Below are 27204 nucleotides of genomic sequence, written 5' to 3'. Positions count from 1 at the left end.
TGCTACCAGCCACTTGCTTGTTTTCCACAGCATGTTCTTTGTCCGCATCTAGTGTTGATTTAAACTCTTTTATGAAAGCTGCCTCTTTCCGTGATGCTTGCTCCACATGTCTTTGTCTAAGTTGACCATGTTCTGGGTCATTAAGCAGAGGGGTTTTTTCAGGCGAAGGTATATTTAAAGTGGCTGATATTTTCATTTCTGAGTTGAGATTGTCCAGCCCATTCTCAGGTGTTGAATTCCCATGAAAAACTGCCTCAGTGTTTTGTTTTCCTGAGTTTCCTTCTCTTTTCTTTAGTCTTGGATCCATAATGAGTCTTGACGTAATTACAGTACTTGAGCCACTACTACTGTAGGCAGCAGAAACTGTGGCAAAATTATCATCTGGAATAATGCATTTTAGATTCACCATGTGGTCACTACTAATGCTTCCATTGGTATCTACAGCAGCCACAAGTGGCAGACTTGACTCATTTCCTTGCACTGGTGATGAATCCCACCTTCCATGTATGTTATGTTCCACTTGGGTATCACGGGCTTCAGCTACCAAACCATTCTTGTTCTGTGTATTTTCACAGGAGGAAGAAATTTTGGGGCCAGAAGTATTCTCCTCTGAATTTACTTCACTGCAAGAAGAGCTTTCCTCGGGTCTGGAAGCAAGTAAATTTACAGGTTGCCTGAAATGCTCATAGATTATTGTAGCCTGAGCACCTTTACCGATCCTTTTGGCTACGGTACAGTTTTTCCATGAGCCTCGTCTTCCTGTGAAAGCAAGAAGAGAAAAGTGACAATACTCCAGACCTAAGGCTGCAAGAACGATTGTGACCCATTTCTAACTTATGAAAAGCCCAAACACTTAAATCTGAATTATTTTAATGTTCTGCCTAAAGCACAGGAGAATTCAAAATGGTTGTCAAGTGAAGGGGGTGGTTTTTTAACACCTACATAAAGACACGCCTTTTTTCATTCAGGCCCTTGTCATCTTACATCTTTCTTACTGCAACATCTTTCCTTTGGCCTTGATATAAGCTTCGCTTTTATCCACCCAAAACACTGCTGTGCAAAGATCAATTCTCTTATTCCTCGTTTTCATCATGTCAACACTTGTTTTACATCCCTCCATTGGCACCTTCTTTTCCATAACATCAAACATAAATTCCCTGTCTGCACTTCCTGGCCCTTCATGGCAAACCCCCACCTTACTTCCCTCTTGTCTATCATCAGTGCATCCACATTTAAAAATAGCACCTTAGTGCTGTCTTCTGTTCTGCCAATCACACATGAGAGGAGCCGCCCATAAACATAGAATCACAGAAATGCAGGGCTGGAAGGGACCTTGAGAAGTCTTCCTGTGCAGCCCCATGTACTGGGACAGAACCAACTACACCTAATATTATTCCTCACAGGCGATTCTCTAACCTGTTCTTTAAAACCTCCAATGAGGGGGATTCAACAAACTCCCTTGGAAGCCTGCTCCAGAACTTAATTACCCGTAAAGTGAGAAGTTTCCTAACATTTAACCTAAATCTTCCTTGCTGCAGATTAAGCCCGTGACTTTTTGGCCTACCTTCAGTGGGTGTGGAGAACAATTGATCAGAGTCCTCTTTATAACAGTCCTTAACATATTTGAAGACTTATCAGGTCCCCTCCTCAGCCTTCTTTTCTCAACACAAACATGCCCAGTTTTTTAACCTTTCCTCATAGATCAGGTTTTCTAAACCTTTTATCATTTTTGTTGTTCTCCTCTGGCCTTCCCCCAGTTTGTCCACCTCTTTCTTAAAGTGTGGTGCCCAAAACTGGACACAGTACTCTAGCTGAGGCCTCCCCAGTGCTGAACAGAGCAGGACAATTACCACCCATATCATACATTCTTGTTAATACATCCAGAATATTAGCCTTTTTTGCAACTGCACCACATTGTTGGCTCATATTCAATTTGTGATCCATGATAACCCCCAGATCCCTTTCAGCAGTACTACTGCCTTAACAGTTATTCCCCATTTTATATTTGTACACTGCTTCCCAGGATAGAGTCCCCCCTCAGCATGCAAGAATGGCCTACATTATTTGTTCCTAGATGTATACACTGACCTTTAGCCATATTAAAATGTATGTATCATTTGCTTTGCACCCTGTTTACCAAATGATCCATATCGCTCTGTGTCAGTGACCCTTCCTCTTCACTATTAACCACTCCCACAATTTTTGGGTCATCTGCAAACTTATCAGTGATGATGATATTATGTTTTCTCCCAGGTCACTGATAAAAATGTTAAACAGTATAAGATCAAGAACCAATCAGTGTGGGACCTCACAAGAAACTCGCACATTTCATGATTCCCCATTTACAATTACATTTTGTGACCTATCACTGAGCCAGGTTTTAATCCACTTAATGTGTGCCATATTAATTTTATATCTTTCTACTTTTTTAATCAAAATGTCACGTGGTACCAAGTCAAATGCCTTATAGAAGTCAAGTATAATTACATCAACACTATTACCTTTTATCAACAAACTTATAATCTTATTCCCACCCCAAAAAAAGATATCACATTAGTTTGACACGATCTGTTTTCCATAAACATGTTGACTCTGAAATCCCTATTATCCTCCTTTAATTCTCGATTAATCAAGTCCTGTTATCAGCCACTCCATTATCTTGCCCAGAATTGATGCAAGACTGACAAGTCTATGATTGCCTATGTCGTTCCATTTACCCTTCCATTTTAAGCATTGGCATAACATTAGATTCTTCTGATCGTCTGGAATTTCACCAGTGTTCCCAAACTTATGGAAAAAACCAACATTAATGGTTCAGCAAACTCCTCGGTCAGCTCTTTTATAAAGCTTGGATGCAAGTTATCTGCACCGGCTGATTTAAAAGTGTCTAACTTTAGTAGCTGCTGTTTAACATCCTTCAGGAGATTTTTTGAGGGAGACTCATTGAACAAACTGTAACTCAGTTTAAGATACCACAGACTGCAAGCGGATGGAAGCTAGTTCTGTACAGTTACACTTTCCTCTCCTATTTTATATCCCTTCCTACATATCACTGATATTGGGGCAAAAGCCGCCGCAGCACAAGCCACTGAAAACTTACTGCATCTCTCTGCCTCAGTGATGCACCATCAAATCTCACCTGAAAACCTCTCTTTTCTCCTGTTCCTCTGCAACCCAATTTCTCTCGCTCTGTTTACTTATTAACTCTACACATTATTTCACTCTGCAGGGCATTCTGGAATATAGTTTTTAGGAAAGAAGCTATACAAAGTACAAATCCTACTGGATAATGCTTATATGACAGTCACCTGACTCAGCAAAAAGCAGTCCGACTCTGCCAAATCACAGAAAAAAAACCTTTCTGTTTTGCAAAATGTCAGATAGCATTTCTGCTTCAGCTTCTATCCACAGCCAAACATTTCTTACTGGGGCCAAAGCAAAATTGTTGAGCTGAACAGGGAGGCACTACTAAGGAAGATAAAACTGTTAAGATTGTAAAATGACCTAACAAATGTGAAAAGGCATAAAGTGAACAACACTAACACAATATGGTGCACACTCAGCCCACGTCCAGACTACCCCGCCGTATCGATTGCTCGGGGATCGAGTCTAGACGCGATATATCGATCCCCGAGCGCGCTTACATCGATTCCGGAACTCCATCAACCCGAACGGAGTTCCGGAATCGACATGGAGAGCCGCGGACATCGATCCGCACCGTCTGGACGGGTGAGTAATTCGATCTTAGATATTCGACTTCAGCTACGTTATTCACGTAGCTGAAGTTGCGTATCTAAGATCGATTTTCCTCCCCTAGTCTGGACGAGGCCTTAGAGAGATTTCAGAGGGGTATTAAGTACATCAGCAATTTTAAAACTTTACTTTTTTCTTTTTACTGGTCTGCGAAGGACAGACTAAGCACAGGCCACAGATTACAGCTACTCACAGTGATGCTCCAGAAGGCCCTGCTCTGACAGTGACATACCCGCCCTCAGTGGAGAGCACAGGAGAAGGAGTTCCCTACAGAAGCATGGTAGTCCCCAGATTAAAAAAAAAAAATTGGTAATATTCTTACTTCATGTTCCGTAAGGCAGTGGTTCTCAACAAGGGGTACGTGTACCCCCTGAGCGAATGCAAAGGTCTTCTGGGGGCACATCAACGCATCTAGATATTTGCCTAGTTTTACAGCAGGCTGCATAAAAAGCACTAGCGAGGTCAGTACAAACTAAAATGTCATACAATGATTTGTTTATACTGCTCTATATACTATACACTTAAATGTAAGTACGCTATTTAAATGCCAAATGATTTATTTTATATTTTTCAATAATAGCGCGCTGTGACACTTTTGGTTTTTTAAGTCTGATTTTGTAAGCATGTAGTTTTAAGTGAGTGGAAACTTATGCCCTTGGGAGGGGAGACCCAGAGTAAGGGGGTACTGCTGGGGGCAGAACCCTGAGGAAAGGGGCACCAGCGTCCAGGAGGGACACGGGGCCTAAGGCAGGTGAGACACCGACCAGAAGAAAATCCGGAGTTGAGCTAATTCTCAAGATGACCAGCAGGAGGCGCCATGCCAGTGAGTCTCACCTTGCTGCGGAGTTGTATGTAAGTGTCTAATGGTGCACTTTGCTTCTTTTGTTGTACACTTAAGTAAGTACTTTCTTGACAACAGCAGTCTTGCTCTCTACAATGTTTATTCTTGCAATTACCAGGTACAGTTATGCATCTAACTCCAAAAGCAGTTACTGCTTTGGTCAGAGGTTTTGTTAATCTCTTCTATAAAACAATAAAGGATTCAACATCAAATATCAGTGACTCAAAACTCAATCCCCTCCACACTTCGGGTTACATTCACAAACAAACTTAGGTGCAATGATGCTGAGTATTGCCATGCCTAACTTTCAGGCACCTAGAAAATCACTGGGATTCACAAAGCCTGAGTGCAGGACTAGGCTCTATATAGAATGAATGGGGAGAGATGGGGATTCAGAATGGGATATAGAAAGGCCAGCACACTTGGCAGCTCCTAGTCTAAGACAGCCAGTGGGAAATGTCAGCCCCTGTCCCACTAACAAAGACAGGTACCTAAGTCTGAGCTGCAGGGCAGTGCCTCCCTCTGCTTGGGACTCAGTTGCAAACCCTCTCTTGGTGTTAGGTGCCCACACTGTTGGAAAAGGAGCTCCCTCATTACCCTAACCACTGGCCTAAAAATACTCACCTGAGATGTCCGAGAACCACAGTTCAAGTCCCCCCTCCACCTGAGAAGGGATTTGAACAAGAATCTGCCACTGACAGGGGTGTGCTCTAACCACTGGGTGATGGGGTATTTCGATGTGGCACTCCCTCAGCCTCTCCTGTTGAAGTGTTGCGCTCTAGATAAAGAGTCACTAGAGCAGGTGGACTGGATCCTGGTACTCCCACATGTGTACACTAACCACTAGGCTACAGAGTCATTCTCATGCTTACACACTGTCTCTCTGGCCTAGTTTTGAAGTTGTACCCTGGTGGATAAAAAATGAAAGACGCATTGGGCACTCACATGAGAGGTGACAGATCCCTTCTCCCCCACATTTGGAGGTGGGGACTTAAACCGGGGGGGGGGGTCTTCCATATCTCAGGTGAATACCCTAACCACTGGGCTATGAATTATGAGGAAAGTCACCCTCCTCTTCTCCTGATGTTTAGTGTAAGCTTCTCTGTAGAGGCTTTCCACTCCAGTAGGCAAGGTCTGAGCACACTAACTGGATCGGGCTCCACAGGTGTGTTAGGTGGAGGAACACCTATCTTCCCTGGTTCACACATCACTCTGGCCCTTCAGCATCCACTAAAAGCCTGAAAACACAGGCATCTGGGGAACTTTCACTACGAAAATTAAGATGCCAAGAGAGTTTAGGTGTCTACCAGGGTTCAGGTAGTTGAGTGGGAGCTTTGTGAGTGGCAGTTATGCACCTAACCTAGCCCCTGGTAGCATCAACCCATGGAAGGAAAGATATCTCAGCTCGCTTCTTTTCTTTTCCCTTTTGATTATTTTCCAGAGTAATTCCAGAGTCCAGGGTCTAAGATCCAAGTGAAAGATAATCATCACTAAGGCACGAGCAGTAACACAAAAGCATCTCAGCAGAGAATCATAAAGGAAATTAGCCAAAACACACTACAGGCACAGGAAAATCCCCCAGTGAAAACATACTTTTGAAAACAATCTTTTTACATTAACCTCCAAATTTTAGAAACAATTTTCACCTCGGCTTCCTCCATTCTTTAGAGCAAGTGCCATTTCACTTAACTTTAAGATCTTTTACATATTTTGGATATTTAGCATTAAATATTTTATGATGCTTCCATTTATTTGAAGAGCAACTTGAATTTTTAACTCTTAGAAGTCCATCTCTAACGTCATTCCAAGCTGTTAAAGAATAAGCATCATCATCTCTTACAAAGATAATAAATCAATATTTGCTATAAGCAAATAAAAGCAATAAAAATTAAGTTTACTTATTTGTAGCGACAGCTCTTGGAATAGATTCCGTCCTCCAATCAACACTTAAGTCTGAAGGCAAAATCCTAGCCTGTCTTGTGCAGGAACAGTGGAATAATAAGGCTGAGCACTGCTCTCAGAATTAGGCATCTGCCCTGGATAACATATGCAGCAGCCCTCCAGGGACCTGAAGGGACGTGCTCCCTTCTCCTCTGCATACCTGCTGCCATCAGCAGCTGCAACTGGGAGAAACATATTGTTCCATCTTGAAGTGGTAGCATGGGGTGCTGCAAAGCATAATTTTGACATTAAGGGGGTGAGATATCCATTGTGGAAGGAGAACAACGATAACATAAAGCTGTTTAGAGAATTAGCTCCCCAATGCACTTTTAACATCCTACAGTTACTACATGCAGCTAAATGAATCTTACCAGAATACTTAGGAAATCCTTTAGACAGAAACCTCACAGATGTTACAAGAGGGTCAGTTTCCACCTTCTGGCCAACGAATCTTACTGTTACTACTGCATATGGAAGACACTGCCTAGGCTTATCCACTGGTTTTGAGTGTATATTGTATTCATAGAAGTAAACCTGTAATTTAAAGAAGAAGGTCACAAAAATAAGTGGTTTGTTTTATCAACAGCTAAAATTGCATGAACTGTGGCATTTTATTACAGAACATGGGACTGGCCCTACTGGGTCACATCAGTGGTGTACCTAGACCAGTATCCAGTCTTCCAACGGTGGCCAATGCCAGGTGCTTCAGAGGAAATGAAGAGAACACAGGCAATCATGGAGTCATCTATCCCCTGGTATCCATTCCCAGCTTCTAGCAAACAGAGGCTATGGACACTCAGAGCAAGGAGGTGCATTCCTCACCATCAGGGCTAACAGCCATTGCTGGACCTATCCTCCATGAATTTATCTACTTCTTTTTTGAACCCTGTTATAGTCCTGGCCTTCACAACCTCTCTGGCAATGAGTTCCACAGGCTAACTGTGTGTTGTGTGAAGAAGTGCTTCCTTTCGCGTGTTTTAAACCTTCTGCCTATTAATTTCATTAGGTGACTCCTTGTTCTTGCATTCTATGAAGGAATAAATAACATTTCCTTAGTCTCTTTCTACCCACCAGGCAAGATTTTATAGACCTATATCAGATCCCCTCTTAGTCGTCTCTTTTCCAAGATGACAAAACCCCAGTCTTGTTAATCTCTCCTCATACGGAAACTGTTCCATATCCCCAAGCATTTCTGTTGTCCTTCATCGTACCTTTTCCAATTCTAATAACTTTTTTGAGGTAGAGTGACCAGAACTGCAGGCAGTATTCAAGGTGTGGGTGTACCATGGATTTATATAAAGGCATTAGATTTTCTGTATTATCTATTCCTTTCCTAATAGTTCCTAACATTGTTAGCGTTTTTGACTGCTGCTGCCCATTGAGTGGATGTTTTCAGAGAACTACCCACAATGACCCCAAGATCTCGCTCTTGAGTTGTAACATCTAATTTAGACCCCATCGTTTTCTATGTATAGTTGGGATTATGTTTTCCAATGTGCATTGCTTTGTATTTATCAACATTAAATTTCATCTGCCATTTTCTTGCCCAGCCACCAAGTTTTGTGAGGAGACCTCTTTGTAGCCCTTCACAGTCTGCTTTGGACTTAATTATTTTGAGTAATTTTGTATTACGGTACTATAATCCCGGCAAAACCTCATCTAAAAATGTTAATCTCAGAGGGGATTAAAAACAAGATATTTAAAAAATTAAATCATGTTTAAACTAGGTTTATTTTATTTTCATGTTGCTAGTTCTTTCTTCCCACTTTCTAGTCTTAGACCACTAAAGTGGATCTTCTGCACCTGTTTCTTTAATTAGTTTCCTAATAATTGGTAGAATCAGTTTCACAGCTGTTGTTTTATTAGTCACTCTCACACTTAAAATGTTCATCTGTATTGAAAATGAGAAACCCAGCTCCTCATTAACATCCTTATTGTGAGATTACCACAAATGTACACACAAAACTGACGAGTCAATAGCCTGTGCTACATTTTCAACCAACACCACTTTCCAATATACCGAACTTCTACACATCAGAAAAGTTTTGACTGGGCTATAGTATACCAGTGCTTTTGAAAATCCCGCCTGTAGGTGCTTAACTTTAAGCTCTAATTTTTAAACATGTTGGCCCTTGTGTATAAAAAAAGTTCCTATTAACTTTGTTAATGTCTTCAAGGTCTAAACAAAGAAGTTATTTACATGTTGTTAACACTGAAGCAATTGTGTTTGAAGTGACAAGGATTTTGTGTCACTAAGATGAAAGATGTCAGATCAAGACCAAGCACGTGGACCAAGGGGATCCAGTGGATATAGTGTACTTAGATTTTCAGAAAGCCTTTGACAAGGTCCCTCACCAAAGGTTCTTATGCAAAGTAAGCTGTCATGGAATAAGCAGGAAGGTGCTCTCATGGATTGGTAAATGGTTAAGAGATCGGAAACAAAGGGTAGGTATTAATGGCCAGTTTTCGGAATGGAGAGAGGTAAATAGTGGTGTCCCCCAGGGGTCTGTTCTGGGACCAGTCCTATTTAACATTCATAAATGATCTGGAAAAAGGGGTAAACAGTGAGGTGGCAAAATTTGCAGAGCATACAAAATTACTAAAGATAGTTAAGACCCAGGCAGACTGCAAAGAGCTACAAAAGGCTCTCTCAAAACTGGGTGACTGGGCAACAAAATGGCAGATGAAATTTAATGCACATTGGAAAGCATAATCCCAACTATTCATACAAAATGATGGGTCTAAATTTGCTGTTATCACTCAAGAAAGAGATCTTGGAGTCCTTGTGGATAGTTCTCTGAAAACATCCACTCCATGTGCAGCGGCAGTCAAAAAAGCTAAACGAATGTTGGGAATAACTAAGAAAGGGATTGATAATAGGACAGAAAATATCATGTTGCCTCTATATAAATCCATGGTACATCCACATCTTGAATACTGTGTGCAGATGTGGTTGCCCCATCTCAAAAAAGACTTTTCAGCTTGGAAAAGAGATGGCTAAGGGGAGATATGATTTAGGTCTATAAAATCATGATTGGTGTAGAGAAAGTAGACAAGGAAGTGTTGTTTACTACTTTTCATAACACAAGAACTAGGGGTCACCAAACAAAATTAATAGGCAGCAGGTTAAAGACAAATAAAGGAAGTATATGTTCCATTCTATGCATCCAAAGAAGTGGGCTGTAGCCCACAAAAGCTTATGCTCAAATAAATTTGTTAGTCTCTAAGGTGTCATAAGTACTTCTGTTCTATTTTCACACAATGCACAGTCAACCTGTGGAACTCCTTGCCAGAGGGTGTTGTGAAGGCCAAGACCATAACAGTGTTCAAAGAAGAACTAGATACATTCATGGAGGATAGGTCCATCAACGGCTATTAGCCAGGCTGGGCAGGGATGGTGTCCCTAGCCTCTGTTTGCCAGAAGCTGGGAATGAGCAACAGGGGATGGATCACTTGATGATTTACCGGTTCTGTTCATTCCCTCTGGGCATCTGGCACTGGCCACTGTGGAAAGACAGGATACTGGGCTAGATGGACCTTTGGTCTGACCCAATAGGGCCATTCTTTTGTTTTTATGTTCTTATGTTAATAAAAATACAACAATAGCCCTGATGTTAAGCACAAAAGTCATCCCATTTAAATTAATGGGCTATTCATGTACGTAAAGTTACATTCCTGCTTAAGTGTTTGCAGGATCAGGGCCTCAATTTGCCATATCTTGTATTTTGCCTACAGCACTTTTGTGAAATTCATATAAGATGCCCAACCAAAATATGATATTTCAAAAACAATCATACATCGTTACATTTTAATCTGAAGCTATAATAGCACAATTTTTCAAAACTGATTTTACAACACCTCAACATGATTTAAATCAGTGATTTAATCACCTTGATTTAAACTGTTCCACCCTGATCTCAAATCCATTATGCTGAAAATTTAAGGGTGAGGGGGCAGGTGGAAGGGAAACAATCTTTTTAAAAGATGAGCACTATTCTTCAAATTCAAAATATAAATATCTTCATTATAAAGTTGTCCAACCAAATATAAATCTGATTTTGATCAGATTATGTATTAAAAAAACCTTATTTATTGAACAGTAAACAAAACTGTCCGCAAATACTGAAATCCATACATGCGTCATATGTATAGTCACAATGTATTATGCAACTAAACAAATTAAGAGGTTGGAGTTTAGGTTGTATGTTGCAGCAATTGTCAGTTCTTGGATACATGCAATAGTACTACTGGAATGGAAAGTGTGTTGGAGATACTATTAGCATATTGGTGTGGTTGAGTTATTGTGATGGCGTGCTGAGTGGACACAACACAATACGTTCAACTGCCATTGAGCTGTGGAAGGAAATTGTTGTAAATAATATTAATAAACTTCAAAAGTAGGCTATGCTATCCATTTTGCTAGAATCCAGAGAGGAGAAAGTTTTCAAGTCTTAGAATTCAGTAATTTATATGCTACAGGGATCTGAAGAGAGGTTAGATTTAGAGTCATTGAGTTTAAGGCCAGAAGGGGCCACCTGATCCTCTAGTCAGACCTCCTGTATATCACCACCAACAGCACCCACACACTAAACCCAGCTACTAAAATTAGACCAAAGTATTACCGCTCACAGAAGACTAGACTATTATGTGCCATAGGCAGAGATTTTAAGGGGCTGAGGTGTACCAGAGATTGAGGCCCCTGCAGTGGGAGAGAAAAGATTGAGATATACCTAGATAATCCTGGCAAGTGACCTGCACCTACACACTGCAGAGGACGCGAAAACCCTCAGGGTCACTGCTAATCTGACCTTGGGGAATATTCCATCTCGACTGCATACAGGGTGATCAGCTAAAGCCTTTAGCATGTGAGCAAGAACCAGCCAGCCGAGCACCTGAGCAAGAGAATGCTCAGTGCCACCTCAGAGCCCTGGCCCTCCCCGCCCAGTGTCCCATCTCCAGCTCTGGCCATCCCTATTGCTTCAGAAGGAGGAAATAAATAAAAAACAACCCAGAATACATTGAGGGGAGGGGAATCCCTTTCTGACTCCTGCAGGTGGCCAGCTGTAACCCTGAGGCATTAGCTTTTAAAAACATCAGACAAACTGGAAACGAGCCCCAGGGCTGCTGAGCCCTTCACTCCACCCAGGCAACCCTGTCATACACAGTAACTCCTCACTTAAGGTTGTCGTTATGTTCCTGAAAAATGTGACTTTAAGTGAAACGATGTTAAGCGAATCCAATTTCCCCGTAAGAATTAATGTAAATAGGGGGGGTTAGGTTCCAGGGCAGCTTCCCCTACTCTGCAAACACCAGAGGCGGGGGGGGGGTTCAACCTTCAGCCTGCCCACTCCACCCCTTCCCCCAAACCCCCACCCTTGACCTGCCTCTTCTCCCCCCCAACTCCTCCCCCTTTATCTCGCTCGCTGCATCCTGGCTCCTGCCCTCTCCCTCCCCTCCCTTCTAAACACTGCAAGCCAGCTGATTGCTGCATTTGGGAGGGAGGGGGGAGGCGCACCGAGTCCTCACTCCTCGCTCCTCCCCCCTCCCTTCTGCCCGGAGCAATCAGCTGGCTTGCCGCGTTCAGGAGGCAGGGGAGGGAGGGGGAGCCTGCGCCGAGTCTTCGCCCCTCCCACCTCCCTCCTGCCTCCGCAAGCCAGCTGACTGCCCTGGGCAGGAGGTGGAGGGAGGAGGGGGAAGGCGCTGATCCGCAGGGTCTACTGGCAGGTGGGAAGTGCTGTGGCAAGGGCGGGGGTGTAGGGAGGCTGCCAGCTGTGGAGAAAGCAGGCAGCCAAACAACGTAAGAGTGGAGCATTGCACAACTTTAAATGAGCATGTTCCCTAATTGATCAGCAACGTAACAACGAAACAACGTTAATGGGGACGACTTTAAGTGAGGAGTTGCCAGCCTTCTATTAAAACTAATCAAGTTGTTTGCCCCTACAACTCCAGCTAGGAGGCTGTTCCAGGACCTCACCTCACCGACGGTTAGAAACTGTCTTCTAACTTCCAGCCTGAGTTTGTTCATGGCCAGTTGAGATTCATTTGTTCTTGTGCCAACACTGTCCTTCAGCTTAAATAGCTCACATTCCTCCCCCATTAACCTTCCCCCCACCCCAATGTATTAGCCTTCTTTTAGCCAGGCTAAACAAGCCAAGCTCTTCCAATCTCCTCTTGTAAGACCGGTCCTTAAGAAAACATTTCTTAAAAAGGCCATAACTATAGGTGTCGCTGTCTGAGCCACCTACAATACTTGACATACACATACGACAAACATAACAAGTTTAAAAAAGTTACAGAATGTATCATCGGCATTTCTAAGGCTATATAGTCAAAGGTAGCCAAGAAGTTGAAAAGATGAGCTTTCACCAGGAAGGTGTGGTTAGAGACTTTGTTGAGAGCTGTTTAAATGGAGTGCAGGGGGCAGAAGCTGCTTGGGAGACACAACAAGGTCCACAGGATAGGGCACTGTTTTATTTGCTCTGCCACTGTGTTGCTGGGTGACCCTGGGCAAGTCACTTCCCCTCTCTGTACCTCCATGTCCTCTCCCACCCCTTGTTTTGTCTATACAGCTTGCAAGTGCCTCTGGGCAGGGACTGTGCCTTCCACTAGGCACTACTGTGTTATAAATATTGAACAACACTGTATCTATAGAACAACTGGCAGAGGCAAACCACAAGGAGATCTAGGACAACTGGTAATTTTTTTAAAAGAAATATTTAGGATTAAGGGTCCTTTTTGCCTTTATTCTTCCTAACTGAAAGTCTGTGTCTCAGCACATGCTGGCAACTGAAATCATCCCAGGCACTCACAGGAGCACTCTTTCCAAAGCAGCTACCATCTCCCACTATATGCAATGGGACTGAAGTCACAGGCTGCCATCTCCCTACTTGTGCAATGAAAGATTAGACTGCCCAGGGCCTCTCGAGTCAAGCTATGCTGCCCTGAGAAGATGGAGGCCCCTATGTTGTCAGGAGGCATAGATAAACATGGAAGGCAATGGAATACAAGCACAGATGGAGAAGGGGGAAGTGTGTCTTTTTATTATTATTCAATTTAATTTTTTTAAGATCACCATATCATTAATGGTCCATAATCGGAAAGTAACACAAGGTCTGTATTGTGAATAAACTGAACGTTTTTACAACAGATGAATAAAGCTGAAGGGGAAAAATGTTTTCTGTAGATAGTTGCTACCAGAGATCACCACTCTTGGTTTTTTGCTCAGCAGTTGTGACTGGTTCACCTCATCCCTTGATTTCAAGTTTGAGCTAACTCCGGCACACCCAATGCTCAAGTATGGGTAGCAACTGATTTAGCCACCCACTCTGGATTTTGGGGGCCAGTATGCGATCTCATTTACACAGATTATTAATCAGTAGAGTTACTCTGAATTTACATTGTGTAAATGTGATCAGATAGCCCCTCGATTCTACCCACAAATTGAACTGAAAAACTAAATCTGTTTTAGTTCACACCTTTCATTATTTTGGTGCAAATCTTTCTGTGGGTACTCTGATTCTAGATTACGAGGATCAACACAGAGATTTGCACTCACAGAGATTTGCACTAAAATAACAAAGGCTGTCAATTAAAATCAATTCAGTGATTTTGGTTTACGTCTGAAGTGACCATCCTAAACCCAGATTAAGGGGCACCTTTCCACCTCCATTAACATCCATACTTCTACCAGTGGTTGCTTCACATCATCTGGGTCACTCAAGCCACTGAACAGTTGTCACCCCTGAAGGTGTTTACTCAGCTCTTACCACGCAGTCTGCCCTGCTTTCCCAGCTGTGCCAGAGTCTTCATTGCATCTGCAGTTTCTGGGCTATAGCACTATCCAGCTATGACTTAGTTTCCCCTGGTTGCCTTGACAATCCTCTTTACTGCTTACGTGTACATACAGACCTTCATTATCTTTGCTGACAATCAGGCTGATCAGAGAAACAAATACAGATTCCTTTGTCTAGTATAGACCTGTTTACCAGCTCCCCCAACACGCCTGGTTTCAACACTTCAGTCATAATTCTAGCATCTAGCCTTAACTCTTAATAACTGCCGTGTACACACATCACACAAGAATATTAATAAGTGAACTGTCAGTTTTCAAATGATACATCACAGTGCATATTTTGTACAAAGATTATTACAATAGTGTGTAGGGTGTGAAAACAGAGGCGCTTTGTGTCACAGATGGACAAGCATAAAACTGGGGCATTTTCTAACTTTTGAATGCTTGACTTTGCAACCCAAATAATGTTTTTAATGGTTTTTTGTAAGTATTGAACTAAGAGTCATGCAGTCACTATCTAAAGCAGCAGTTTTCAACCTGTGGTCCACAGACCCTGGGGGTCTGCAAACTATATTTAAATGGTCCAGCAAAAGATTGTTGTTACCATAGAAGAGTGGTTTTCAACCTGGAGTCTGCAGACTATGCCTAAGATTTCCAAAGGGTTCCATTTGAAATTTTTTAGGGGTAGGCAAATGAAAAACGGTTGAAAACCACTAATCTAAAGCCTGAAGCCTGCTTACTCTTTGAGCTGAAGTTACTGTCATCAGCAATCAAGTTTTCCATTTTGGGAACTTGAGCTTACAGACATCAAGAGGCAAAAAACAAGATTTCTTCAGCTTTGCAAAGACCACATCAATATTCAAGCTGTTGAAATTTTTTCCCCTAACTTTCTACAACTACTGAAAAACACCAGTGAAAAACGCCAAACCAATCATAAAGGTTTTATGAAACAACTCACAGAATAAATACTACACGATTCACTTTGTAAAGTATATTTACTCCTCAAACACAAAAAGTCTCACACTACCCAATGGAAAAGCATAGCACAGAGGTCGGCAACCTTTCAGCAGTGGTGTGCTGAGTCTTCATTTATTCACTCTGATTTAAGGTTTCGCATGCAGGTCATACATTTTAACATTTTTAGAAGGTCTCTGTCTCTAATTCTATAATATATAATTAAAATATTGCTGTATGTAAAGCAAATAAATTTTTTTAAATGTTCAAGAAACGTCATTTAAAATTAATTAAAATGCAGAGCCTCCCGGACCTGTGGCCAGGACCCAGGCAGTGTGAGTGCCACTGAAAACAGCTTGTGTGCCACCTTTGGCACACATGCCATAGGTTGCCTACCCCTGGCATAGCATTTTGTAAGCAAAACACAAGAACAGTGTTACAGGCAGGTACGAGGGGGCACCCACCTCTTGAGCCATTCAACTAACATAACTGTCAGGATGAATAAATCAGGAAGCCCCCACCTAAGACAAATGGAGGTTGTGAACCCACCCAGGAGTTTAGATTGGGGGGGGGGTTGCTGAGACAGAGGGACAGAGACAGAGTGAGTGTGTGTGTGGTGAAAATGATATCACAGAAAAGAGGGATGCAGAGGCAAAAGTAAGAAAGTCAGGCAATAGCCTGTGAGCATCTGTCTGTTAGCTAAACAGGCTTGGGGCTGTAAGCTAAAAAAACTGCTCCTTTTAGCCTTGGTTCCTGCTCCATCAGGAGAAGCAGGGTTTTGAACATTCCTTATAAATAAACAGGATTGCTGCAAAGAAAATACCAGACTCCATCACCAATTTCTATTTCATCAGGAAAATCCCCAGGCCCTCAACTTCGACTAGCACTATCTTACCCATACAGACAGATGTGGAGCCAGATCTTCAGCCCGTTGCCTGCCAGCTTTGCAACAAGGGACTAAACTCCTGACATTTCAGATTGTGACAAAAGGGGGCTGGCACACTGAAGGGGTTCCTCTTAGAGACTGTCCCAAGTGGGGGGCATAACACCGATCCTATGGAGCCATGACACGGATCACCACCCTTTTTTATACAGTGATTTACTATTTATGTAATCTAATGCATCAGACCATTCCTAAGAATCTGGAGGCCACATTCATTGGTATGTTCCAGCTCCGTTGCACTACTCCAGCAGGCTGTAAACCCATCTTAACCATCCAGTCAAGCTGACTTGACAGTTACTTTGAGTGGCACAAAGCAGACAGAGTACCAGTGAATCTGGCCCTAGCATTTTATTCTCATATTGTGCTTCCAGGGTGGGAACAAGGAAAGACGATATACACAATTCTATTTAGATCCTGTATAAACAAATCAAGTGAAATAAAAGGTTAACATACCGATGAGCCAATGGCCTGCAGATCAACTGGATCTTTAAGCGTAGGAGCAATTCTAGACATGTGGCAATCAAAGTTTGGGGTAGGATCCAGGGCAACTTTCTTTTTACCCATAGGAGGCTGAATTTTTTTTACCTTTCCAAAGAGAACCTGCTCAAATAAAGCAGAAGATTTCAACAAGAATGTGCCAAAATCAATCTATTAGAGTTTAGGTTAAAGCAAACGTACACTACTCACTTTCAGAGGAAGGCAGGAAAATTAGGAACACAACAAAGGGAATGGCTTCCAAGAAATAATAACTGTCTAAGGAAATATAAGTATTAAGAAAATAAAACAGTTTTTAAGGCTTCTGTTGTCAGCATAGCTAGATACTCAGAAATGGTACTACCTGCACACCTGTTCTTATTTTAAATTATCTCCATAACCTCTCCTGTTTACATACTTTGTGGAATGTACAAAATACAAGGGATGTATCACTAACTGTGCATCAGTTTCCAAATACATAGCTTAAACACGAGGCAAACGACTCATGAGCACCACAAAGCAATTAGCGTGAAAGAGTATTCACGGGGGTAAGAACTTCAACAGTGCTTATGTGACCTAGGAACCCAAGTCTCATCTTCAGAAGCAACTTAGGAGCCTAACTCCCAATAAAAGTCAATGAGGCTTCTCAGTAACTTTTGAAAACAAGATTTAGGCTCTGTGACTGAGTGCTGAGAGCCAGCAGCTGCCCCAGCACTCTGGTCACTTCCCCCAGAGAAGCCCTAATTGAGGAGCAGAAGACTATAATCAGACTGTGGGCGGATGAGTTAAGGAGTTAATTATCCAATCAGATGAGAAGGTGGTTAAAAAGCATAAGAAGGAAACACAAGGGGAGGAGAGAAGACTAGCAAATCCCAGGGGTATCCAGATCTCTGGCTGGTGAGACTGCTTCCTCTTCAAGCAGAAAGCTGCGGACAGACTGAGGGTGGAAGGACACTGCAGGCAGACATGCTGCATGGCAACTGTGACGGGGGCAAACAGACGCTGCAGGTGGAAGTGCGGCACAGCGACTGGGTTGGTATCAAGAGGACACTGCAGGTAAAAGTGTTACCTAGAGGCTATGATGGTGGCAGAACACTGCAGGCAGACATGCTGCACGGGGATCATGATTGCAGCTGAGAGCAGAAGGATGCTGCAGGTGGCGTGCTACATGGGGTCTGCAGTGGAAGGATGCTGCAGGCAGAAGAGTTGCACAGAATAGACGGTTACTCACCTTTGTAACTGTTGTTCTTCGAGATGTGTTGCTCACATCCATTCCAGTTAGGTGTGCGCGCCGCGCGTGCACGTTCGTCGGAAACTTTTTACCCTAGCAACTCCAGTGGGCCGGCAGGTCGCCCCCTAGAGTGGCGCCGCCATGGCACCTGATATATACCCCTGCCAGCCCACCCACTCCTCAGTTCCTTCTTGCCGGCTACTCCGACAGTGGGGAAGGAGGGCGGGTGTGGAATGGATGTGAGCAACACATCTCAAAGAACAACAGTTACAATGATGAGTAACCGTCTTTTCTTCTTCGAGTGATTGCTCACATCCATTTCAGTTAGGTGAATCCCAAGCCATACCTAGGCGGTGGGGTCGGAGTGAGAAGTAGCGGCATGGAGCACTGCAGATCTGAAGGCCGCGTCCTCTCTGGACTGCTGGACCAGGGCGTAGTGGGAAGCAAAGGTGTGGACCGATGACCAGGTCGCTGCCCGACAGATTTCTTGGATGGGCACACAGGCGAGGAAAGCCAGCGACGATGCCTGCGCCCTGGTAGAGTGCGCAGTCACACGGCCCGTAGGAACGTGAGCCAAGTCATAGCAGGTCCTGATACAGGACGTTACCCACGAGGATAACCTCTGCGAGGAAATGGGAAGCCCCTTAATGCGGTCCGCTACTGCCATGAAAGCTGAGGGGATTTGCGGAACGGTTTGGTCCTCTCCACATAAAACGCGAGAGCCCGACGGACATCAAGCAAGTGGAGTTGTCGCTCCCTGCGTGAAGAATGAGGTTTCGGGAAAAAAACTGGGAGGAAGATCTCCTGGTTGACGTGAAAGGCTGAGACCACCTTGGGGAGAAAGGCAGGGTGTGGTCTCAGCTGCACCTTATCTTTATGGAAGACTGTATACGGGGGATCTATTGTGAGAGCCCGGAGTTCCGACACCCGTCTAGCTGAGGTAATATCTACTAAAAAGGGAGTCTTCCAAGAAAGATAGAGCAGGGAGCAAGTAGCTAACGGCTCAAAGGGGGGCCCCATAAGCCGAGACAACACCAGGTTAAGATCCCAGGTAGGGGCAGGGGGTCGGACGTTAGGGTATAGACGTTCCAGCCCCTTAAGGAATCTAGTCACCGTCGGGTGAGAGAAAACGGAGCGGCCATCCCCACCCGGGTGAAAGGTGGAGATAGCCGCCAAATGGACCCGCAGGGACGATATCGCCAGGCCCTGTTGCTTAAGGGACCAAATATAGTCCAAAATATTGGCCACCGAAACTTCCATCGGGAGGAGACCCTTCTCCACGCACCAACAGGAGAAACGCTTCCACTTGGCCGAGTATGTCGCTCTAGTGGAAGGCTTCCTGCTGCCCAAGAGTACCTCACGTACTGGGGTGGAGCAGCGCAACTCGGAACTGGTCAGCCACGCAGGAGCCACGCTGCTAGGTGCAGCGACTGGAGGTCCGGGTGACAGAGTTCCGTGGTCCTGGGTGATCAGGTCCGGGTGAAGGGGCAGGGGAACTGGGTCAGCTATGGCCAGGTCCAGCAACATGGGGTACCAATGTTGCCTGGGCCACGCTGGGGCTACCATGATCACGCGGGCCCTGTCCCTGCGCACCTTCAGAAGGACCTTGTGGACCAGCGGGAACGGGGGGAACGCGTAGAACAAGTGGGTCGTCCACGGAATAAGGAAGGCGTCCGCTATAGACCCGGGTTCCCGGCCCCGAAAGGAGCAGAACGCCTGGCATTTCCTGTTCCCCCTGGACGCGAAGAGGTCCACGCGGGGACAACCCCACCTCTGGAAAATCGAGAGGGCGACGTCCAGGCGGAGGGACCACTCGTGCGCGAGGAAGGATCTGCTCAGGCGGTCCGCCAGCGTGTTCCGTACTCCGGGGAGGAAGGAAGCCGTGAGGTGAATGGAGTGGGCTATACAAAAGTCCCAGAGTCGCATCGCCTCGTGACATAGGGGAGAGGATCTGGTGCCACCCTGCTTGTTGATATAGTACATGGTCGTCGTGTTGTCGGTAAATACCGCGACACAACGACCCCGAAGCTGGTGACAGAACGTTTGACAAGCAAGGCGGACCGCTCTCAACTCCCGCATGTTGATATGTAGCTCCACCTCCTGTGGGGACCACAGGCCCTGTGTCCTCAGGGTTCCCAGGTGGGCCCCCCTAGCCGAGATCTGAGGCATCCGTCGTTAGGGACACCAAGGGCTGGGGTGGGTGGAAAGGGAGCCCCGCACACACGACGGACTGGTCTAGCCACCAACTGAGAGAATCCAACACCCCCTGGGGGATTGTGATCAGCATATCTAGTGACTGCCTTGCCGGCCGGTAATGTACGATGAGCCAAGACTGGAGGGGCCTCATGCGGAGCCGTGCATACCCGGTCACAAACGTGCAGGCTGCCATATGGCCTAACAGGGTTAGGCATGTCCGTACCGATGTCAGGGAGGCTGCCAGCAAGCGCTGAACGATCGCCGACAACGACTGGAACCTGGGCAACGGCAGAAGGGCCCTGGCCACGGTGGAGTCCAGGACGGCCCCAATGAACTCCACCCTCTGCGAGGGGAGCAGAGTGGACTTGTCCACGTTGATCATGAGGCCCAAGGTAGCAAACAGGCCGGTGATCCTGCGGATGTGGCTGCGGACCTTGAGCTCCGACGTGCCCTGAATTAACCAATCGTCAAGGTAAGGGAACACGTGAATGCGACTGCGCCGAAGATGTGCCACAATGACAGCCATGCATTTTGTGAATACCCTCGGAGCCGCAGAAAGGCCAAATGGGAGGACCGCAAATTGGTAGTGATGGCGGTCGACCACGAACCGAAGGAAACGCCTGTGGTGTGGCCATATGGCAATATGAAAATAAGCGTCCTGCATGTCGAGGGCGGCATACCAGTCTCCAGGATCCAGGGATGGGATAATGGTCCCCAGGGATACCATGCGGAACTTCAACTTTACTAGATATTTGTTGAGCTCTCGCAGGTCGAGGATAGGCCTGAGGCCTCCCTTGGCCTTGGGGATCAGAAAGTAGCGGGAATAAAACCCCTTGCCTCTCTCGTTCTCCGGAACCGCCTCTATAGCTCCTTTGTCGAGGAGCGTCTGTACCTCCTGGCGGAGGAATTGCTCGTGAGAGGGATCCCTGAAGAGAGACGAGGGTGGGGGGCGGGAGGGAGGAAAAGATACAAACTGCAGACGGTATCCCGTCTGCACTGTGTGTAAGACCCAGCGGTCGGATGTTATCCAGGACCACGCCTGGAGGAAAAACGAAAGGCGGTTGGAAACGGGGGGGAAGGATCCATGGGGGATACTGGTACTACGCCCTCGGGCGCACCTTCAAAACGAAGGTTTGGGTCCAGGTGGGGCTTTAGAGGAGCTTTGGTTTTGCCCCCCTTGATTGCCCGACAGCCTGCACCTGCCATGTCTGCCGCGGCGCCTATTAAGGTCCTGCCGCTGGCGGAACTGGGGGTACAGCCGACGCTGCTGCTGTTGCTGTGGCCGGAAGGGTCTGCATTGCGTCTCAGGTGTGTGCATCCCAAGGGAGCGCATAATGACCCGATTGTCCTTAAGACTTTTCAGTCTGGGGTCTGTCTTCTCCGAGAACAGGCCCTGGCCTTCGAACGGGAGGTCCTGGATGGTGTATTGGAGCTCCGGTGGAAGGCCAGAAACCTGAAGCCAGGAGATGCGGCGCATCGTCACCCCCAAGGCGAGGGTACGGGCAGCCGAGTCCGCAGCGTCCAAGGAGGCCTGCAACGAGGTTCGTGCAACCTTCTTGCCGTCGTCAAGAATCGCCGCAAATTCTTGACGTGCCTCCTGTGGCAGCAGCTCTTTGAACTTATCCGCTGCCACCCAAGAGTTAAAGGCATATCGGCTAAGAAGGGCTTGCTGATTGGAAACCCTGAGCTGAAGGGCCCCCGCCAAATAAACCTTGCGGCCGAGGAGGTCCATACGCCTGGCCTCCTTGGATTTGGGGGCTGGGGCTTCCTGCCCATGACGCTCCCTCTCGTTCACCGACTGTACCACCAGGGAGCATGGTGTCGGGTGAATATGGAGGTACTCATAGCCCTTGGAGGGGGCCATGTACTTCCTTTCGACGCCCCGTGCAGTAGGGGGGATGGAGGCCGGCGATTGCCAGATCGTATTGGTGTTGGCCTGGATCGTCCGAATAAAGGGCAGGGCGACCCTGGTGGGAGCATCGGAGGAGAGGATGCTGACGACGGGGTCCTCGATCTCAGAGACCTCCTCAGCTTGCAGGCTCAAATTCTGTGCTACGCGCCTGAGGAGGTCCTGATGTGCCCTGAGATCTAGCGGAGGAGGGCTATTAGAGGAAGTGCCAGCTATACGCCTCATCGGGAGAAGACGATGAGGAGACCCCCAGCAAGAGAGTGTCCAGCGGGGGGTCTGCCTCAGCCCTCGCCTCTGGCTCAGGAGGGAGATCAGGGTCTTGTTGCTTTGACCCGTCCTCCCCGTCCGGGGAGGGAGTAGGGCGAGACAACGACGCCTCCGGCGCCCTGTGCTCTGCCGTTGCAGGCCTAGGAGAAAGCTGTTGGGGGCCCTGGGCTTGGTGATACGCCCAGGGTGTCCAGAACCCCCACTGCTGCGGACCCTGGTCCATGTTGCGGATGGTCTTGAAAAGGGCCAGCTTGTCTGTCAGTGTCCAGCGCATATACACTGTCCGCCCTGCGATGACACCGACGGTTGTCTGGAAGGCCATGGAGGGCCGCCTGCGGCATTGGTAAGAGTCTCCGCGTCCTGGGCCGAAGATGTTTCGCGGTGCCGGGGACGCGGTACCGGGAGTCATACACCGGTGCCAGGATCGGGACCGGGGTCACTGTTTGGACTCTGGTGCCGGGATCGGGGACCCTGGTATACCAGCCGCTGACTATCGTGGTGCCGGGAATCGGGACCGGGACCTGCACCAGACGCCGGTGGTCAAGGAGGTCGACCGGGGACCGGGACCTGCCACCAGCTCAGTGCCGGTATGGTCGACCGGGGCGCTGATCAACGGCTGGGACTGGCTCCTAGAGTCCCTGTGCCGTTATCGGTGCTGGAACCAGGACCGTGACCGTCCTGGAGGCCGATCGATGCCGGCGAGTACGGACCGGTACCGGCCGAGGGGAGTGGTGCCGGGACGTGCGAGCGGCGGCGGGATCTTGAGTGACCATGGTGTCGGGGACCCTCGACGCGAGCGTGAGTCCCGAGACTGGGCGCTCTCATCATGAGGTTGGCCCCCTGGCAACCGCTACCCACACACTGGAGGTACCGGGGGTGGAGGCTGAGTTTGACTCAGTCAGGGCAATGAGGTCCCGTGCCGAGGCGAAGGTCTCCGGCGTCGATGGGACCAATAGCTCAACCCCAGATCTTATGGGGGAGCTCGGCGGGACCGGACTCGATGGACCCTTCGGGCCCGGAGTCGACAGTGCCGGTAGCGCTGCGGCGATGTCGGTGCCGGGAGCTCACCTCGAGTCTGCCTGGATGGAGTTGCAGACTTCGAGGGTCTTGCTTCTGCACCCGGTGCCAGGGAAGGTTCGGTGCCGGGGAGTCTTTCCGGATGCCGGCGCAATCCGGTTGCCGGTGTCGAAGTGACGGCCTGCGAAGCTGCCGGGTCGAGTGCCGCTTCCATGAGGAGAGTCCTAAGTCTCTGGTCCCTCTCTCCTTCTTTGTTCTAGGCTTAAAAGCCTTACAAATGCGGCACTTGTCTCGATCTGTGCGATTCCCCCAGGCACTTTAGACACACGTCGTGAGGGTCGCTGGTCGGCATCGCTTCTTACAGAGGCCGCAGCATTGCTTGAAGCCCAGCGAACCAGGCATGAGCCCGGTGCCGGGTGCCGGGAAGGGCTACGGCCCAAACTGGCTAACAAATATCTACAAATATTATTTACACTATTAACTATAGAACTAAACTACACTTAACTACTAATTACAACTATCAACCGTAGAAACAGGAGAGCTAGGGACGTGGAGGACAGCTATGCTGCGCTCCACAGTTTCCAATGAACCGACACGGCGGTAAGAAGGAACTGAGGAGCGGGTGGGCCGGCAGGGGTATATATCAGGTGCCATGGCGGCGCCACTCTAGGGGGCGACCTGCCGGCCCACTGAGTTTGCTAGGGTAAAAAGTTTCTGATGCGCGGCACGCACACCTAACTGGAACGGATGTGAGCAATCACTCGAAGAACTTACAGTGGTGGAAGAATATCACAAGTAGAAGTGTTGCCTGGGTACTCTGACAGTGGCAAAAGGATGCGGAAGGTGGGCAGTGCTTCGTGGGGATCGTGACAGTAGCGGAAGGATATGGATGGTAGTTAGAAGTGCTTCACGGGGACTGTGACGGTGGTAACAAATAAAAACGCACTCAGGTGTTGACAATCAAGAGGCATCCAAGACAGTGTGTGAGGGACCCCAAGGTGGGAGAGGAGCCTGCCCTGTTACCAGGGCCAGCTCCAGGCACCAGTGAAGGAAGCAGGTGCTTGAGGCGGCCAATACAAAGGAGCAGCACTCTGTCCAGTATCGGGGTGACACCTCGGGTCTTTGGCGGGAACTCGGAGGGTCCCTCAGTTCTTCCTTTTCCGCAGTGCCGCCGAAGAGGAAGACAGGGAGCGAAGGACCGCAGCCAAATTGCCGCCAAAGAGAAGACAGGGAGTGAAGGACTTGCTGCTGAATTGCCGCCGAAGAGGAAGACAGGGAGTGAAGGACTGCAGCAAATTGCCGCCGAAGAGGAAGACAGGGAGTGAAGGACCTGCCGCCGAATTGCCGCCGAAGAATGAAGCGGCGTAATTGAGCTGCCGCCAATCGCTTTTTTTTTTTTTTTGGCTGCTTGGGGCGGCAGAAAGCTGGAGCCGGCCCTGACTGTTACAGGCGCCTAGAGCTCTTGTGCACTTTTGAAAATGTTCCCCTAACTCTGTACATGGCACCTACCTTGAAAACAAGGATGTTTTCTGCACTGATCAATCTATTTGCATAATTCAAAGCAACATCAACATGTCTGAATAAATAAACTCCAAGGAGGGGATTTCCTAATTCCTTCATTGCAGACTCGCTGGTATGTATTCCACTGTGGTAAATTTTTGAGACCTCATCCCAAGGCAGCACCAAAAAGCAAAAATGTTCCTCAAGTTCTCTGCCTTGCCTTCCTCTTCACGCATCTTGGCCCTAGCATGAAATAAAAAGAGGTTACACACTTTGACAGCTAACAAAGCCATCAGGTTTCAAAGACGTGCATAGCAATACAGTAAATATTATACTATCCCAGGGTCCTACTGGCCCTCCTTTGCCCTCCCCTCTGGGAGGCTTGGCTTTGTACAGTTCTGCTCACAGCCAAGAGTGACCCTTCTGCTACACTGAAAAGTCCTATTGGTAGATTTTAGGGTCTTCTGCTGCCAGGATGGTGTCTGCAATGTAAAACCCTGAGGGTGAAGCATGTGAAAAGAACAAATGAACAGATCCCAAGGTGCTGAGAAAGGTTACAGAAGTTCAGAGAGCTGGAACAATGATAAGACAGCACTCCTCTGTAGTCACAGTGGCATAATTGGTGACAATGGGAGTCACGCTAATTATCGGGAGGAATTTGACCCTCAGATCTCGTTTTAAAGATTTCAGGGGATGTGGTGTTTTATCATACTTGACTAACTATACTTTGCTCCCTTCCTCGTCACTCAGAAAATTAACCCAGCCACTTTCCACCACTAGCTAACCTCCATGATATGAGTACACCCTGTATTCCACGTTTTGCTACTGAAAACACCCCTTCCCCTCGCCAACTCTCTGCTGGGAGGAAAACAGGACCCTCCTCCTCCAGTAACTTCCACTTGTAACAAGCTGTCAGGGTCCCAGAAGCAGGACAGGTCGGGGTGTGGGTAACGGGTAATGAGTGCATTGGATGGGGTAGCCATGGGCGATGATCTCTAACATCTGTCTGTCCGACATCCAGCATCCAGCGGAACGGGGCAAAGTAGCTTCTGAAATCATGCTCTCTGGGCTCCATCTGATGTGGCTCCTGATGCTTCATCAAATGACAAAGACAAGAGGTCCTTTGTTGGTGGTTCAGGACACTGGTGTTGCTCTACCCCAGCACTCTGGCAAAAACCAGGGACATTATTAATAGTCTGTGACAAAGTTCCTCCTCTCCATGGTGGGTCCTGCGCTTATTGGCGGATTTGCTACACCTCAGTGATCTTCTCTATGGTGGAACCCACAGTCTCTGGGTCAACCCTCCCGGTGTCTGATCAGGAGTTGCGAGGTTCGGGGGGAACCCAGGCCCGCCTTCTACTCTGGGTTTCCAGCCAGGGCCCTGTGGATCACAGCTGCCTATAGTGCTTCCTGTAACAGCTGCATGGACAGCTACAACTCCCTGGGCTACTTCCCCATGGCCTTCCTCCAACATCTACTTTATCCTCACCACAGGCCCTTCCTCCTGGTGTCCAGATAATGCTTGTACTCCTCATCCTCCAGCAGCACACCCTCTCACTCTCAGCTCCTGGTGCCTCTATGCTCCCAGCTCCTCGCACACGCACCTCATGGACTAACTGGGAGGCTTTTAACTAGTTCCAGCCAGCCCTTGATTGGCTTCAGGTGTCCCAATCAATTGTAGCTCTCTCCCACTGCCTTCTAGAAGGATCATAATTGGCCCCAGGTGTCTTGATTAACCTGGAACAACTGCCATTTGGTTTACCATGGTACCAGGGATTGCTTAGCCTGGCACTAACATACCTGTTCCTCACCCACTTTACTGTAGCCATCTGGCCTTGCCCCATCACAAGTCCACACAGCATAACTTGCCTATGCTGTTCAAAAATTAAGGAGACGGGCTGGAGCTGAGGGAAAACTGTCACAGTCAGTTATGGCTCCCTGATCCTCTACCTGGCACAGGTTAATGAAGCCTGGGGTCTGCTCTTATTGGCAGCTATTGACGGATGGTGCCCAAGGAACTGTCCGCAGACAGCCAGAGGGGAGTGCACTTCGGTCGCACCGTCTCTCCATTCCCTTGTACCCACACGCTCCCTGTGCCTGGAGCTGCCAGGAGGATACAGTTCTAGGTCTGCAGGCAGCACCCGTAGGAATCATCAGGCCGGTGAGAGACAAAGCCAGACTCTGCAGGACAGAGAACCTGGCTCACAGTCTCCTGAAGATCTTGTAATAAAGAACATGTACATAGCTCAGAAAAGAGGCAGGAAAAGCGGGCACGAGATTTAAAACAAAATAAAGTAATGGAAGTCATATTATGCCAGCAAGCAAATGACCTCTAAGGACGCTTCGTAAAGTGAGCCCCACAGTAGCGCTGGCAACCCTGACTTGC

At 47.3% G+C, this 27204-nt stretch overlaps 1 protein-coding gene across 1 annotated transcript in view; it reads right to left on the bottom strand.

The window, feature by feature from the left end:
* TEX15 (testis expressed 15, meiosis and synapsis associated) overlaps positions 1-25034 on the bottom strand; it is a 129895-nt gene extending 104861 nt beyond the window's left edge. Inside the window, 2 exon segments of the mRNA XM_030565292.1 lie at positions 16678-16824; positions 24828-25034. Of these exon segments, the coding sequence (XP_030421152.1) occupies positions 16678-16824; positions 24828-24938 (258 nt within the window). The 5' untranslated portion in view covers positions 24939-25034.
* Positions 25035-27204: the final 2170 nt, after the last annotated feature.

Source organism: Gopherus evgoodei, chromosome 5 (assembly GCF_007399415.2).
Source record: "Gopherus evgoodei ecotype Sinaloan lineage chromosome 5, rGopEvg1_v1.p, whole genome shotgun sequence".
NCBI classification, from domain to species: Eukaryota; Metazoa; Chordata; order Testudines; family Testudinidae; genus Gopherus; species Gopherus evgoodei.
The sequence above is the reverse complement of the archived record's forward strand: the minus strand, read 5'-3'. Positions and strand labels throughout refer to the sequence as shown.